The sequence below is a fragment of the Mytilus californianus genome, unplaced genomic scaffold (genome assembly GCF_021869535.1).
Source record: "Mytilus californianus isolate M0D057914Y unplaced genomic scaffold, xbMytCali1.0.p SCAF_9, whole genome shotgun sequence".
NCBI classification, from domain to species: Eukaryota; Metazoa; Mollusca; class Bivalvia; order Mytilida; family Mytilidae; genus Mytilus; species Mytilus californianus.
Genome location: NW_026262745.1, coordinates 6761872 through 6779500, shown reverse-complemented (window position 1 = coordinate 6779500; position 17629 = coordinate 6761872). Strand labels below are relative to the sequence as shown.

The 17629-nt window shown below is 31.9% G+C and overlaps 1 protein-coding gene across 1 annotated transcript in view; it reads right to left on the bottom strand.

The window, feature by feature from the left end:
- The window catches only part of LOC127714954 (transcription initiation factor TFIID subunit 1-like), a 52157-nt gene extending 35196 nt beyond the window's left edge, over positions 1-16961 (bottom strand). Inside the window, exons 1-9 of the mRNA XM_052220975.1 lie at positions 16829-16961; positions 13797-13903; positions 12705-12816; positions 11233-11328; positions 6977-7191; positions 5597-5756; positions 5037-5236; positions 1244-1423; positions 852-1065 (exon numbers count right to left, since the gene is read on the bottom strand). Of these exons, the coding sequence (XP_052076935.1) occupies positions 852-1065; positions 1244-1423; positions 5037-5236; positions 5597-5756; positions 6977-7191; positions 11233-11328; positions 12705-12816; positions 13797-13895 (1276 nt within the window). The 5' untranslated portion in view covers positions 13896-13903; positions 16829-16961. The remainder of the gene's footprint in view (positions 1-851; positions 1066-1243; positions 1424-5036; positions 5237-5596; positions 5757-6976; positions 7192-11232; positions 11329-12704; positions 12817-13796; positions 13904-16828) is intronic.
- Between the last annotated feature and the right edge of the window lie 668 nt (positions 16962-17629).

Here is a 17629-nt window from a genome sequence, read left to right as displayed (position 1 = left end):
TTTTAATCAAATAATTTCTATTGACAATAAGCTGATTCATCTATGCTTATGAAAGAAATTGCAAAGTAAACATTTTAATTTTTGCACATGTGTAATAAGAAGTGATGACACTAATTAACCTGTGATCAAATTACCAAAAGATTAACGATCATCAAAGAGGTTCCTTGGGCCATAAACGTGTCACTTAAAGAAAACGGTTAAATAAAAAATGCTACAAATAGTACTTTCACAGTAATACAAAGTACAAAACCCTGTGTCTAGTGTGAGACTGCTGCTGCCAGTGTAAGAGTGTTACTTTATCTGCTTTAATATTAAATCTATTTATCAGTAAATTACAGAAAATTTAACAAGAAAAAAAATTAATTGCTCAGGGTGCAGAAATTCTTGTCCAAGGATTGTAAAATTCCATGAAGGTTTGACAAATTTATTCAAGTTATAAAAAACATTAACAGTTTGTAATGTTGACTACAATCAGAACCAAACTATGTCCATTAATTGGAGAAAAAACAGAGAATAGAATGGGGTGTAACAATAAAAAAATTTTTGCTCCAGATGAAACCGCTTGATTGTAAAGAAGCAAAATGTGCAAGTTTCTTGGAATTTCTGGGTTCGGTCGTTCAGGTTCAGCTATTTGAAATTTTAAAATTTATTCAATGTAAAGCTTTGCTTTATTCTTTTATCTTGAAAAAGAGGTAAAACTGAAACATTTGTTGTCATATTTTATACATGTCCTGAATAAACATGTTAAATTTGCCACAGGACATTCAGCATCCAGAAACCATCACTATTTCATAAACATTTTCGATATATAACATTATTTTACTAATATTGCTTGCACTTTATAACCCTACCCTGCTGTGTGAATTGTGTAGCGGTTCTGAACGTTGTACTAGGTATCCATCCTGCAGACATTGCCTTCTGTTTGGATGAATTTAGAATTTTTTGTTTGACTTCCTCTCCATTCCATATGATGTCATCTTCCCAGTGCAACTGGGTCACCATCAGGTAAGCTTCATCCTCAAATGCATCATCTGATGGAATATCTTCTTGGTCAGACTGAGATTTCTAAAAAAAATAAAAAATTGGTTTCAGCAGGAAACTAACCAATAAACTATCATATTTAACTTTGACTCTATTCTAAAGTGTTTGTAAAAGATATCTTATAAATTCTATGAGATATCTTATAAAGTTTATTAGATATCTTGAAGTTAGATAAAATAGCAAAACGGCCTGCCATATATACCTGTTTAAGTCTGAATCCATAATCAAAGTTATCTCCAGTTTCATCGACTCCTAACATATCATACCAATAAGCAGCAGGTCCATACCTCCAGGGAGCTACCTCTGCCTTCTCCTCAACCTCACCTGTCACTAACTGTTGTCCAGAGGTAGTCTTTGTCTCTATAGGCTTCATTAACTTCTCCTGTAGAATAAACAGTCTTGATACTTCCTTTCATATAAATATTATATTATTTACAGAAATTATGCATGTGTTTACACTTAACAGTGACTAATATAACATATTCTCAAAGTCAGGTAGAAGGTTTAGGAATCTGAACATGTTATTTAGACTTATAAAGGTACATTTTAAAATGGCATATCTAATACAAATAACTTAAACAAAAACATATGCAACATTATAAACAATATTTCACACATTTTTTTATCTGTAATTGAAATGGCTAAAGGTTTAAAATTTTGAAGACAAGCCATAGTTGCATTAGCAAAGTAATGTCCATACCATTGTGGTAATGTAGGCATTAGGTATTAACATATTCTTTATATAAGAAACTATCAGAAGCATGCCAATGACAATATTTTTACAATTCTTGGTATAAATATGATGTATGATTCAGATGTAAGTACATATGTATACACAGTCAAAAGTTTTCCCCAAAGTTCATTATATTTATTGACACTTTGACTCAGATCTTTGCCTGTGATGTATCTTGAAATCACAATGGGTCTTTTCTGCCCAAGAACAATTGTCCTAAATAGACAGGTTAAAATCTCAGGCAAGGCTTTGGAACCAAAATATGAACACCTAGCCACATAGACAGATGAATTCCACCATATCACTGGTGTTCAACAAACTGCAACTTGTCTACAAATATGCTTCCTGCTAAAATACAATAAACATCTATTTCTTTAGGTAGAACAAAACTTCTATCATAACTAATTTAAATAAAATGCTCTGCGGGGCACAGCTTGATACAACCACAGAGGTCAAACCCTGAGCAGTGGGGACAAGTATGGACACTTCATTCAAGCTTGATGCAGCTCTCAATTTGGATTGTGATTAAATATTTGACATAGCATAGGTTTCTGACATAGAATGAATGTGGTCAAAGAAATGAAAAATTTGAAATTGGACTTTTACCTATTATGGTCCATTATCCAAAATCTTAATACATGGTTAGATTCAGCATATCCAAGTACACCAAGAATTTAATAATATTTAATCCATTATAGTTAATGGACAATATTAGCTAAGTTTTTAAAGGGGTTCGCTTCATAAAAAAAGTAAATATATAAACAGCATTCTGAAAATTAATTCATACAGAATAACAAACAAAGCTTCCATGAAGTTCTTCAAAAAATTTACCAAAAAATGGAAAAAACAGTTTCCAAAATACTATTTATCATTAATACAAAGTCTTTAAAAAAATCTATAAACTTACCTTTAACTATTTTTCAAAATATCAAATAATGAACAGTTAATTTCAAATTATATCTACACATAATTTCTTCTCTAAAATTAGAATGTGATGCTGTACCTATTTTTAACTCTTAATCTACTTACAATTTCTATTTATTGTGTAATTTAGCTTTGAATTTTGATTGTGATTAAATATTTGACATAGCATAGGTTTCTGACCCAGAATGAATGTGGTCTAAGAACATAAAAATTTGAAATTGGACATTTAGCTATTATGGTCCAATATCCAAAATCTAAATACATGGTTAGATTTAGCACATCAAAGAACCCCATATATTCAGTTTTTGTTGAAATCAAATTAAAAAGTTTAATTTAGGACCCTTTGGGCCTCAACGTGGACTAATTTGATAACAGGACCCAGAATCTAAATACACAGTAAAATTCAAAAATCAAAGAACCCCATATATTCAATTTTTGTTGAAATCAAATTAAAAAGTTTAATTTAAGACCCTTTGGACCTCAATGTGGACCAACTTGAAAACTGGGCCCGAAATAAAAAATCTAAATACAAATTTAGATTCAGCATATCAAAGAACCCCAATAATTCCATTTTTGATGAAATCAAACAGAGTTTAATTTTGGACCTTTTGGACCTCAATGTAGACCAATTTAAAAATGGGGCCCACAATCCAAAATCTAATTACACGCTTATATTCAGTATATTAAAGAACCCCAAGAAGTCAAAACATTGAATTAAACCCCTTTGAAATTGGTCAAGAAATAAACAATTTATACAAAGTATTAGAAAAGTATTGTTTTTGGCCCATTTTTCCTAAAACGTTTGGGCAATAACCCTCAAAATCAAACCCAGCCTTCCTTTTTTGGTATGGAATCGTGTGGTACAATTTCATAGAGATCCATAGACTTATACTCAAGTTATTGTCTGAAAACCAAAAAATATCCTAGTTTTTTGGCCCCTAATTCCTTAACAGTATAGGCCATAACCCCCAAAATCAGTCCCAACCTTCCTTTTGTGGTATGGAACCTTATTGTACAATTTCATAGTGATCCATACACTTATACACAAGTTACTGTCCTGAACAAGGATCCGGAAATTTTTCCAGACAATTTCAATCATTTTGAGATGTTTGAAAAGTTGGTGCCCCTTTTCAAATTGTCGATATCAACTTGACTATATTCATAGCATCAACGAACATGACGAACTTGTATTGCTGTTTCATCGCATTTACTAAGTAAATGTCTTACCATTACCATGAAGGACAGTTTAGGGAAGGCAACAGTCTAAAATTGAAATGATTTTAATTACTCAAAATGGTTAATTTCTCTGACATTGCTTACGTTTCTTTCGATTTGACAAAAGTTAAAACCAGAAGTTTGCGATATTTTAAAGTACTAATAATTCCAGATTCATTTCCGGGATTTGTTTTGTTTATCAAATTGACAGGAAATCACCAGCTTTTTATGGCTTTTTTATTTTATTACCTTTAAAAGTGTTTGAATATAACAGATAATAGTTGCACTCGTTTAATTTAGCATGAAATTAATTTGCATTTTACGATTAAATATTAAATTTGCTGAATACAATTTCACGCATGCGTATTACATAGTAAATAAAGCACATGTGTTACTCATGAAAAAATACTTTTTTCTACGTAAATTTAGATTTAATTTTTAAATCAGAATTGATGACTGTCTTTGATGAAAAGTAAATAAATAATGAATACACTTGTCAGGGAACTTTAATGTTTTAAAGATATTATTCTGAGCTTGTGATCACTGTTAAGTGTGAATTAAAACCACAGGTAAAAAGTGATTAGCGATCATTAGCCAATGTTTCCCGGAGGCATTGATATAGATATTAGGAGGGCCCTCAGGATTATCAAACTACTGTAGTGGCAGTTTTATTACAGGAAAGGGATTATAAACAAAAACAAGTGATCACAAGTGCAAAATGGCAATTAAGTAATCTGATTTCAAACATTGAGTCAATGAAAAGACCGAAATTACTTCTGTAAAAAAATAAAATTTGTCCTAAATCCCAATTACTCGTTTAGGACAAATAGTTTCATCTTATGACATGACTGGCAAATATGACCGTTTCCGGACAAGAAAAATGCTTGTTTTTGGCCCTTAATTCCTAAACAGTTAGGACAAAAACCTCCTAAATCAAACCTAACCTTCCTTTTGTAATAAGGAACCTTGTGGTACAATTTCAAAGAGATCCATACACTTATACTCAAGTTATTGTCTGGAAACCAAATGCCTTTGGACGACGACAATGTCATACCATTATACGACCACAAAAATTTTGCAGTCGTATAAAAATCAAGAAATAAAAAAAAAAACCAAACCAAACCTCATCATCAGACATAATCTCTTCAGGCCTGGCAGGTCGACCTAGGCTAAGTTGGAATGTATCCTCAATTTCTTCCTCTGACCAGTCCTCTTCTTCACTCTGTGAAGATTTATCATCTATACCACTGTCCTGGTTCTCTAGACCATGCATGATTCTCTGGGCTGCTGTCATATGAGATAAATCCTTCTTGTCTTCATCAACTACATAATACAGATGATATGTTTGTGAAGTAACATCATGCAAGACTACTGTTAATTCAGAAATTATTGTGTTTTTTTTAAGAAAGGACAAAAATGTGAGATCTTATATTGCCATTTCAGAAATATATATATATCAGATATCAGAATGCAAGTTCTTATTATTGTGATTCTCATCCAGTCGCATATATTTCATTGATAAATTTCTTGAAATGTTCACGGATAGGATATATAGAATGTTGTGCTCAATGCACAATGTTTTCTTTTATCTCAAAAGTCTGGAAACTATCATGCCAGTCACATAAGGGTTTTGTTTGCATGGATGCAATCTTAACCCTAAAAACTAATACATATTATATATACCATCAGCATCATAAACATTCTCAAGTTTTTCCTCCTTATATTCCTCTTTCCTTCCATCAGGATGTTTATCATCCTTTCCATCTTCTGTTTTCTTCTTCTTTTTCTTTTTATAAAGATGTGGTACATGTACCGGCTTAAAAAGTCTAGAAAATCTCAATACCTGAAATAGCACCAAAAAATATATTTAATGTTACCTTAGCAATAAATACAGTTTAATATATCTTATTACCGAAGCAATTTAAGGAAACATGATATCTTTAGATGGCCAGTCTTTTTTAATCAGACATATCACCACATATGTTATGTATTTTCATTGTCATATTTAGTTCAAATAATAATCATAGCTTGGAAGTCTATTTTAATTTTTGCTGTGACGGCTTCCTGCAACAGATCTATAAAAATCCAAATAAAAATTCATCAGCAAACATTATGATTATCTGAAGTCATATAAACATGGCTGTCAATCAGTGTTCTGCAATGGCTTCATATTGTGGAAATTTTAAATCCAATTTTATGTCAAACATTTAACATGTTATCATGCATGCGATGGAAAATTGTAACATACTCAAAATATTCCAATATATCCTCAATTAGAGAAGAAAAGACAGTACAGAAAACCCTTAAAACAAGCAGATTTTATGTCTCATAGAATAAAATGAACAGTTTTGTTTACATGTCTTGGTCAGTGAAACTGACATTAAGTTTGACAAAATGATACATATAAACATCAAAGGGTCTTGAAATGTACATTTCTAAAACATAAGTTACCATATATTTTTTGTACAATTGATGCAATTATTTTTGAACATATGAATCAAGTCTTTTTTTCTATGTTTAAAAAAGATTCTTTATACCTATAACAGGGTTTCCCCGGGTCAATTTTCTTTCTTTGCCACCTCTTTCACCAAGACAAATATTTTTTTCTATGTCAAATAATAAAAAATGTTCGCCACAATGTTATTTTTTACACAAAATTTGAAAAAGGTGATTGCCAGCGGAAACCCTGCTAAAACAAAAATACCCACAGAGACTTGAGACTTAGCATTCAATCTTAGTCCAAAGACCAAAGAAAATGACACACTCTCTTACCTTACTAGCTACCATCTGTAGATTGCATAGGATATGTAATAAGCAATGAAATAAGCATATATTATGACCTCTTAAAAAAATAAATGCAAAGTTTTTCATTATTTTTTTTCAATTTTAGACAAAGCTGTTAAATTTCAGCTGTGATCACGGGAACAGCATGGATTTCAATACCTATTAAACTATACAACTCTTAAGATGAAATTCAAATTAAATTGACTGAACTGACAAGCTCTTGACTTTTGCTATCTCAGAATAGTGACTTTTGCACTTGTACCTATATCTGTATCTCACCTGGCCTGGTCTGAATTCTGGGAACAGTTCAGTAACATCTACATTGGATAACTCTGGTGGTCTAAGTGAAGCAAGTGGTGTATGATATTTGTTGGCAGAGCTTTTATCAGGGGTAGTAACTCCAGCCTCATCTTCTGCCTTGGGAGTTTTTGGCAGCCATGATGGAGGTGGCATAAGTCTAGAATCTTTATCTTCATATTCACCAGTATCATTTCCTATAAAAAGAACATTTCTGTAGAATTACAGCATTGTTTGATGGTTAAATTCAACTTACATCAAATGTTAGCTGCAAATAACTTTTGGGGTTTTACTGGGTAATACTGGGCAATCTGAAGTACTGGCGAGAGTCTTTTTAATATTTTATATTAAAGAAATCAGAAAATTAAATGATGATTTGTATCGATCTGATGAGTTAAGCCATTTTCAACTGATTTTTATAGTTTGTTCTTATGTTGTGCTGTAACACCACTGTCCCAGGTTAGGGGAGGGTTGAGCGCTCACAAACATGTTTAACCATGCCATATTCTTTATGTGCCTGTCCCAAGTCAGGAGCCTGTAATTCAGTGGTTGTCTTTGGTTCATGTCTATCATATTTGTATTTCGTAAATTGTTTTGTTATAAATTAGGATGTAAGTTTCTTCTATTTAATTGTTTCATATTTTTCATGTCGGGGCCTTTAATAGCCGACTATACAGTATGGTTTTTTCTCATTGTTGAAGGCCGTACGGTTTCCTATAATTGCTTACATCCACTTCATTTGAACTTGAGTGGATAGTTGTCTCATTGGCAATCATACCACATCTCCTTGTTCTTATATTTATTGATTTGATCAGTCTGTAATTATGATAAGTATTTATCTTTCAACATTAAACTTAATGTTGTTCTGAACTACATGCAATTATAATATATCTGTCCAAACCCTCATAGGTAATGAACATGATTTAAAACACTTCAGCAGTAGTAATACATGTAACAATAATAAAAATTGTTTATTCTTGAATATACCAGTATTCTCTTTTGTAAAGATATAATTATAAAGACTACACAGGCACAGGTATGCTCATTTTTTTTTTTATAATGGAACTACTAAGCATTAAGCAATTAATAAATCTTGCTTTTATAGATCTTTTATTGCAAAATCCTTTAAAAACACAATGGCTGTGTACAAGGTTTTTTGTCAGTACATTGTATATAAACAGTTACTTCCCTTGAAAACTCTGTTTCACAGGTATTTACCAATTACAAGTTATGGTAGCGATTAAATTAAAATCTAATTACTAACCATTTTAGAAATTCTAAAGGATTTCAATTTCCAAGGTTATAGATAATACTGTATACATATATATATAAGCCTAATTTTACAAATAAAATTTAACACCTTTCCTCTTAAAATCTTTATATTGTATCGTAAAGGGGGAAAAATTTTAGTGTGCAAGAGATCAACTAAAAATTAGAGTGCTTTTCGCCTGCTAACTTTCATAAAATTGAATGATTTTTTTAGAGTCAAAGACTCGATAATGTATCTAATTTATGATGTTCCTGGACTTTGAAGGATGTTTTTATTGGTGTGACATGTTAGTTGTACTGTCTATCATTTTTGTTTTTTTTCAATCCTTGTTATTGTGATATTGGATGAAAAAAGCATGCCTACATTACTACTGTAACATAATGATTGTCTTTAAACATATATTACTCTAAAACGTGTACTGACTTACTTGGACAAAATGTATTATTACCACCCAATATATATTATATATTTCAGCAGCATTTTGTTCATTTGTTCGTTGATCCAATTTTTGGTGTTGAATGCCACTTTCAACATATTTGGTTATTATCGCCAGTTTTTTTTTATTGATGGAGGGAGCCAGAGTGCCTGGAGAGAAACATGACCTTCAGCAGGAAAACAGGAAATCCTTGATAAAGATAAGAATCAAATGAACCTGCCTCATGCTGCATTTGAACTTACAGCCTCAGTGTTAACAGGCTTGTGATACAGAAGAACTACTTAGACCTCTCGACCACAGAGGCTCCTTTAGGCTATTGAAATTTTACTTCATTTTCAAAAGACAATATGAATAAATGGATAAGAGGGTTATTCATCAATGAGACAGCAACCCAATGACACAGGAAAATAAAATGCTCCGCTGGGCCCAGCATGATACGACTGCAGAGATCGAACCCTGAACAGTTGGGGCAAGTATGGACACAACATTCAAGCTTGATACAGCACTGAATTTGGATTGTGATTAAATATTTGACACAGCATAGGTTTCTGACACAGAATGAATGTGGTCTAAGAACTTAAAATTTTTAATTTACCTATTCAAACCATATCATTATCATTTGCTTTTATATATAAATCAGAAATAACCAATTTAAAATGAAAAAATTTAAAGAAAAAAAAAAGGAAAAAAAAAATCCCCTCCCCCCAATTTTTTGAACCCCCTTATGATTCATCACCCCCAAACTCAATCCCAGCCTTCCCTTTGTGATATGGAACCTTGTAGTACAATTTTAGAAAGACCCATACACTTACACACAAGTTATTGTCATGAAACTAGCAAAAATGCTTGTTTTTTGCCCCTTTTTTGGCCCCTTATTCCTAAAATTTGGAGGCAATTACCCCCAAAATCAATCCCAGCATTCCTTTTGTGATATTGAACCTTGTGGTACAATGTCAGAGAGAGCCATGCACTAACACACAAGTTATTGTCTGGAAACTAGAAAAATGCTTGTTTTTTGGCCCCTTATTCCTAAACGTTTTGGGCAATTACCCCCAAACTCAAACCCAGCTTTCCCTTTGAGATATGAAACCTTGTAGTACAATTTCATAAAGATCCATACACTTACACACAAGTTATTGTCCTGAAACTAGAAAAATGCTTGATTTTTTGCCCCTTTTTTGCCCCTAATTCCTAAAATTTGAGGCAATTACCCCCAAAATCAATCCCAGCCTTCCCTTTGTGGTATGGTACCTTGCAGTACAATTTCAGAGAGATCCATACACTTGAACACAAGTTATTGTCTGGAAACTAGAAAAATGCTTATTTTTGGCCCCTTATTCCTAAACGTTTTGGGCAATTACCCCCAAACTCAATTCCAGCTTTCCCTTTGTGATATGGAACCTTGTAGTACAATTTTAGAAAGATCCATACACTTACACACAAGTTATTGTCATGAAACTAGCAAAAATGCTTGTTTTTTGCCTCTTTTTTGGCCCCTTATTCCTAAAATTTGGAGGCAATTACCCCCTAAAATCAATCCCAGCATTCCTTTTGTGATATGGAACCTTGTGGTACAATGTCAGAGAGAGCCATGCACTAACACACAAGTTATTGTCTGGAAACTAGAAAAATGCTTGTTTTTTGGGCCCTTTTTGGCCCCAAAATCCTAAACATTTAAGGCAATTACCCCCAAACTCAAACCCAGCTTTTCCTTTGAGATATGGAACCTTGTAGTACAATTTCATAAAGATCCATACACTTACACACAAGTTATTGTCCTGAAACTAGAAAAATGCTTGATTTTTTGCCCCTAATTCCTAAAATTTGAGGCAATTACCCCCAAAATCAATCCCAGCCTTCCCATTGTGGTATGGTACCTTGCAGTACAATTTCAGAGAGATCCATACACTTGAACACAAGTTATTGTCTGGAAACTACAAAATGCTTATTTTTGGCCCCTTTTTGGCCCCTTATTCCTAAACGTTTTGGGCAACTACCCCCAAACTCAATTCCAGCTTTCCCTTTGTGATATGGAACCTTGTAGTACAATTTTAGAAAGATTCATACACTTACACACAAGTTATTGTCATGAAACTAGCAAAAATGCTTGTTTTTTTACCCTTTTTTGGCCCCTTATTCCTAAAATTTGGAGGCAATTACCCCCAAAATCAATCCCAGCATTCCTTTTGTGATATGGAACCTTGTGGTACAATGTCAGAGAGAGCCATGCACTAACACACAAGTTATGTCTGGAAGTTACAAAAATGCTTATTTTTGGCCCCTAATTCCTGAACTGTTGGTACCATAACCCCCAAAATCAATCCCAACCTTCCTTTTATGGTATTGAACCTTATGGTAAAATTTCATAGAGATCCATTCACTTAAACTCAAGTTAGAGTGCGAAAACCAATGTGTCTTATGACAACGACGAAGACAACGTCATACCAATATACAACCACAAAATTTTTTTGCGGTCGTATAAAAACCACCATCTTCCAGGGAACATACAATACATAAAGACATTATACAAACCAACAAATGCAAACGATCGTTGTTCTTCATCCTCTTCTACTGTCTCATTTATATCTGAGTAGTCAACTGCTGTAGATGCTTTGTTACTATAGTTATCTAAAAATATATAATTTACAACTTTGTATCAAACTTATGTTTAAAAGTTGTGCAAAATGACTCAAAAGGCTGATACAATGTTGAGTCAACATAACTTTTTAATGTAGAGACCCTTATAACAAAAATACTATAGGGATTGCTGCAGTAATTTAAAATAACGAAACAAGTTTCGGTACTAAGCACTTTTTTATTTTCTATGTTATCACTGGTTTGTTTAATGTTAGGCAGGTGTTTCCTGTAAAAAGATAACATCTGCTTCTGTTGATATGATCTGTAGTGTAATGGTTCATTGTATATTCAAAACAAATGTGGTAACAAAATATACAATTATTATTCATGTTACAAAAACATAGGTCTGTCTCATTAGTAATTATACATTGTTATACCTAAATGATATTTTCTTATACTGTATAATTGTTTATATTGCTATTTGGAAAATGATTTCTAAAATAGTTCATTAAAAGTGATTGTTGCAAGACAGTGTCTTACTGGCAAGGATTTTCTGACAGTGCTTTAACACATTTGATTGGCTATAAACATGATAAACATGCTTCATTGTACAAGGTTGTATAGTTTGTATAATAAGAGGAAAAATCGAAATCAGAGACTGGTCATTATGTTAATCAATTCAAGGAATATAGAATTTTATAAGTGTTGAACTAATCAATAGAAAAAGAATGAATATCATTTTCTGCTATTTTGTCAAGCACACAGACAATTTAGAAAAATACTTTTTAGATATCATTATGCATGGCTAGATTTTCAAACAAAAATTATTCATTACAAGAAGTTCAAACAGAAAAAGTCATTTATAATTCAATGTGGGTTTTTTTGCATGAATGTATGAAACTGAGTACATTTATATTTAATTGTTCTATTGCTTTTTTTAATAAACAAAGTCTTCATAACAATAATGTGTTAGACCTCAAGGCTCTTCTTTTAAATATAATAAACATATTGCAATAAAACTTTTTTTAACATCACATAGAGTTCTGTGGACAGCCTGCATGTATTTCATCAGCTAATAACATCATGTATGCCTGTAGCACACAAATGCTTTTCTTTCTTGAAAAAAAGGTTTGACAAGTAGGTTCATGTTTTTTTATTTCTTTAAATTAGGTGTTTCTGTCAAAATTGGTGTCAGATATGATGACCTTGTTATATTGTTCAAACTTTGAAACATTTAGAGCTATTCAAATAAGGTTGGCACTTATCATTTGTTACTAATGTTCACCACATATCTCTTATATAAAATACACTAAGATAATTGTACTTAATCATGTTAATAGATAGAAACAGATTTTTGATATAGATGAACCATTAAGTTGCAATATACTAAGGATACAATACAATACAAGCTAAGAATGAATAATCACCTCCTCCATCAAGTGAATCACTTCTGTCTCCATCTTCAGAATCAGTGATCTCTTTGACCATAGACCCAATACCACCAAGAAGTTCAAGGGAACCAAGATGTCTCTTTGATTCCTAAAACGAAAAAAAAAAAAGGATTTATAAAACAATGATATCATGGATGTTGTAATAAATTACACATGCAATTATTACCAAAAATGTGCAGTGAGGTGTCTTTAATAAACACTAGAAATAAATGGGGAATGTGTCCATGGGACACAGAAGATGCCCCTGCTTGCATAAAACATTATAAAGGGATATAACTTAAGAAAGGTAAAGCAACGTTACCCAAATTTGTACTGGATCTGAGTTTTGTGAAATAAGCATTGTGTATAACTTTCATAACATTTGGTTGCAATTGAGGCAAACTAAAGTTAGAGAACGGAAACGAAAAATTCAGCAATTTTTCCATTTGTAAAGGTGCATAACTCTAGAACAGTAAAAGTGATGCTGTCAAAATTCAAACTTGATCTGTGTTTTGTGGTAATAAGTATTGTGCATAACTTTCATAACATTTGGTTAAGGCAAACTAAAGTTAGAGAACGAAACGAAAAATTCAGCAATTTTTCCATTTGTAAAGGGGCATAACGATAAAAGTGACACCACCAAAATTCAAATTTGATCTGTGTTTTGTGGTAATAAGCATTGTCTATAAGTTTCATAACATTTGGTTGAGGCAAAAAAAAAAAGTTAAGAGAATGGAAACCAATTTTTGGACATACGGACGTACAGACGAAAGGGTAAAACTTAATGCCTCCTCCTCTACGGAGGGGGCATAGAAAGAGTGACATTACACTTCAATGTACATGTTCATGTGTCCTGTGATACAGCTAGTAATGCCACTAGTAATGCCACTAGAAATTTTTTTGTTTATAGGACATGCAGCAATTAAAAAAAATATATAATGTTCAATATCAACTATTCTCTTGTTAATTTTGTTTTTTTACACTGTTATATCCTATTTGCTTCGCACAGACAGAAACACTACATGCCCTGCTGCATTACTCAGGAGGCATAAAAATGCATTGAACATGTTGAATGCATTTAAATCTTACCTCATCTAGAAAATCTTCATCAAGCTCTCCTTTGGTGTCTATGTTTCCAAACAGAAACCCAGTGAGAGAAATGGACTTGTCCTCCTCATCATCATCCATGATGGAGGCTGTCAAATATCAATTTAATAACACATAAATCACAGACAGCCGGATAAGAAAAAAATGACATCCTGTTTTGGAAAACTGAAATATTGCTATTATATTGGTTATGGAAACAATAAAAAAAAAAACACACAAAAAACCTAAAACAATCAATTTTCAAGTTAGTCCTCTTTTACATGCTTAATCCATGCCAGCACATTCTTTGAAAGAGATTTCCTGTTACCAACTTATTGTCTTTACCCTTTTAACCCCAATAATTTTAATGGTATGCAATGAAGATCAATCAAACAAAATAGATTCATTATTGGATTTCAATTGATAATAGCGACATAATTTTCTTTTCTATTTTTAGTTTACCCTTAAAATCATTTATTTGAGTGATATAGATGCCCAAACAGTGACAAAAATAAAACGTTACACAATTAACATATTTAGATTTGTAGCAAACAAAACAGTATGCGACACTTCCAAAGAGAATTAAAAAAATACCAAAGTAAAAGAACATACTGTGGATTTATAAATGATAATCATTTGTGGAGTACAAAATGTACTAATTTTCATGGATTTCTTGGACATACATTTGTAGATCAACCACAAATTCAAATTTCATATAGGTATGGAGATTGTTTCGTAAAAGCTTTCAATGCTTGTTGCCAACTTCTGTTAGCTAAATTATTTGATGTATTCTTAATGTAAATTTCACTTCAACATAAGACAGTCATAAGTGGAATCTTCCTGTGAACCATGATTATAAATTCAAGGTCAGATGAACCCTGCCAGACAGATGTGTACATGTTACAATCATTCAAATCACCAAATATAGTTGACCTAATTCTTACAGTATCTGATAAACAGACAAAACCTTGAATACTTAATATTGAACAACGAACCATGAAAAAAGAGGTAAAAAATTTACAAGCCAACAGAATGTAGGAATGGTATGCCTTTGTGACTTTTGTGGACTTCATCTGACCAATTTCCACAGTGTGACGTTTTTCGTTCGTGTGTTTTTGTTACAAACTCTTCCTCTGCATTTACAAAAGTTTCAGTCAATGAAATTTTTTCACATTATACAAATCTCTAGACTTAGTACATTAATATATCAATTCCACTGAACCAGGTGAGCATTTGAACAATAAATGTCTCCTTCAGTTATGCTCTAGGTAGAAATATTTGAAAATTCAAAACACTTAGTAGCCAATGCCAAATTCATAAGTATTTGTCGTAATTTGAATTGCCAGAAACATTGTGGTTTTATAAGATTTTATCTGACCGATTAGAACAAAAATTGGATATAAAAATACAATAAATATACATTTAATATATGTATCAGGAAAGCCAAGAAAACTATAGATCTTTTTTTTAATTTGACTTTGGGTGCGAATGGGAATCATGGAAAAACTACTTTGATTTAAATATGTCGTCTTTCTATTGTTTATATTAATCAATACAATACAAGTGTTACCTGATATCAAAGATTTTACCCAAATTAAAAACTCCAGAAAAGTGGTTAACTTTGTGAATACTAATGTATTTAAATTCCTATATCTGAGTGATGCTAGACTTTTAAGTTGTACTGGTTTGTCTGTAGTCAGTGTAATTTTTGAGGTGTAAACACAACAGTTTTTTGTTATGAACCTTAAAAGTATCTTTATAATTAATTTAAGTCTTGACTTTCTGCTTTAAATTTTGCTACCTGCTCTATTATGTATGCTTTTCTTTGCTATATGTTAATAATCAGTCAGAGCTCTGACATAAACAAGTCAGAATTTTGTGACTTGTGAAAGTCAGAATATTTGGTGTCATGAGTTACCTCCCATCATTTTGAAGCAAAAACTGACTTCTACAAGTCAGATGTAATATTATGCAATTTTTTCCTCAAAACAAATATTAAAAAAATTTGACTTCTATAAGTCAGAAATACACCTAAAATGAGCATATCCACAAGTACAATGACAATGTTAAAAATGCCTTCCACAAACACATTTTTATCAACAAAAAATATGAACAAGACCCTAAAAAAATGAAACATATGAAATTAACAATTTAATACAAGTATATATTTGTGATAAATTGTAAAATATATTCTGTATAAACATGATAAACAATAGATTTTGGTATTGTTATGCATCATACAAATATTCATGGTAACTTACTGATAAGGTTTGCTACAAACCTTACATAATGAAAATTCACAATTCACTGAACAGAATTTGACCTGAATAAGTCGGGCATCTTCTGACTTTATTAAGTCTAAAAATGCTATTACCCCTTTGTAAAAATGCATAATCTGACTTGCACAAGTCTTTACAATTCTGACTTGTTTATGTCAGAGCTCTGACTGACAATAGTGCTTTCTGCTTGTTATGTATTTTGAAATCTTGCCATAACCTTATTGCTTTATTTAAATTTTTACCTATGTGCTTATGTCACATTTTAAAGTGCTTCTGACACATTATATGTTTACACTTAATCTGATGCTTATGTGTGTTTATCTTATTAAAAAATAACTGTGCTACCATTTCAATGCTGATGTGTTTCCGTCTTATTTGAAACCTTGTTGTACTGTGATGCTTTGTATATATGTTATAGTTGGTTGTATGAGCTTTCTTAAACTCATGTTTATTGTTGTTTGTAAATATTTGCCAACTCTAAATAAAATTTACATACTGATAATTTCTTTCACTTGTTCAAAGTCTCCTTGTACTCTATGATTAGAGTTTGTTTTAGGTAAGGTTAGATTTTAGGGTTAGGGCTAGTGTTAGGTTAAGGTATGTTTAATATAGCTCTTTACATTTAAGACTCCTAAAGTAGGTGAAGCCCTATAAGGCTATATAATTTTTCAAAGTTTGTTGGTATAAGATGTCAAGAAACTACAGAACATGTAGAAGGTAATGATAATACCATTCGTATCTTAAAGACAATCTTACTTTCCCCGTTTCAAAAAGTTACATCACTGATGTTTTAAATCTGTAAATGTGCCTGCCAGCGTTTAAATTTGGCTAGTTATATTAGCAAACAGCGATATCTGAAAGTATAGTGGAATATTGACGGAAGACGATAGCGCCATCTGTGAGACGATAAAATCTAAAACCAACTTCGGAAAAAGAATGACTGAAATCCGTGTTATAATTTTCGCGTAATTTTTCAAGAGGATTTTTTTTTTAGAACAACCGATAAAGGTTATGCCAGAGACAAGAGTTCTGCGCATGGAATTCCATATCATTTTTTATTTTAGTACCACTGGGTCGGTACCACAGCTTGTGAGCTTCTTAAATTTAACACCGTAGTGTGGGGTTCGTAGTATGGTAACATTCATCGTCACTATTTGATTAATGATGTTGTAACAATGTTTCAATGACATGAATGATAAAAAAATGATTAAAAAACTTAACATTTCATATAAAAAACTTTTTTTTATGTCAACTCGAAGGGTCATCATACCTTAAAAAATGTAAAATCTTCCCGCAAAGTTCATCCTCTTCATTACCCAGAACGTTCGCGTATGTTCGGACCATAAAGTACATACGCATACGGTCATGACCATACGCTTATGGTCCAAAATACTCATATGGTTTTATGGTTCAAAACACACACATATATATATAAAACTACTAAAATAGCAATATGGGATAGCACTTTTATCAAATCCCACAAGTGCAACAATACTACCGCAATAAACCCTATTACTGTGAAAAAAATTAAGAAAAAAGCTTTTGATCATTTTATGA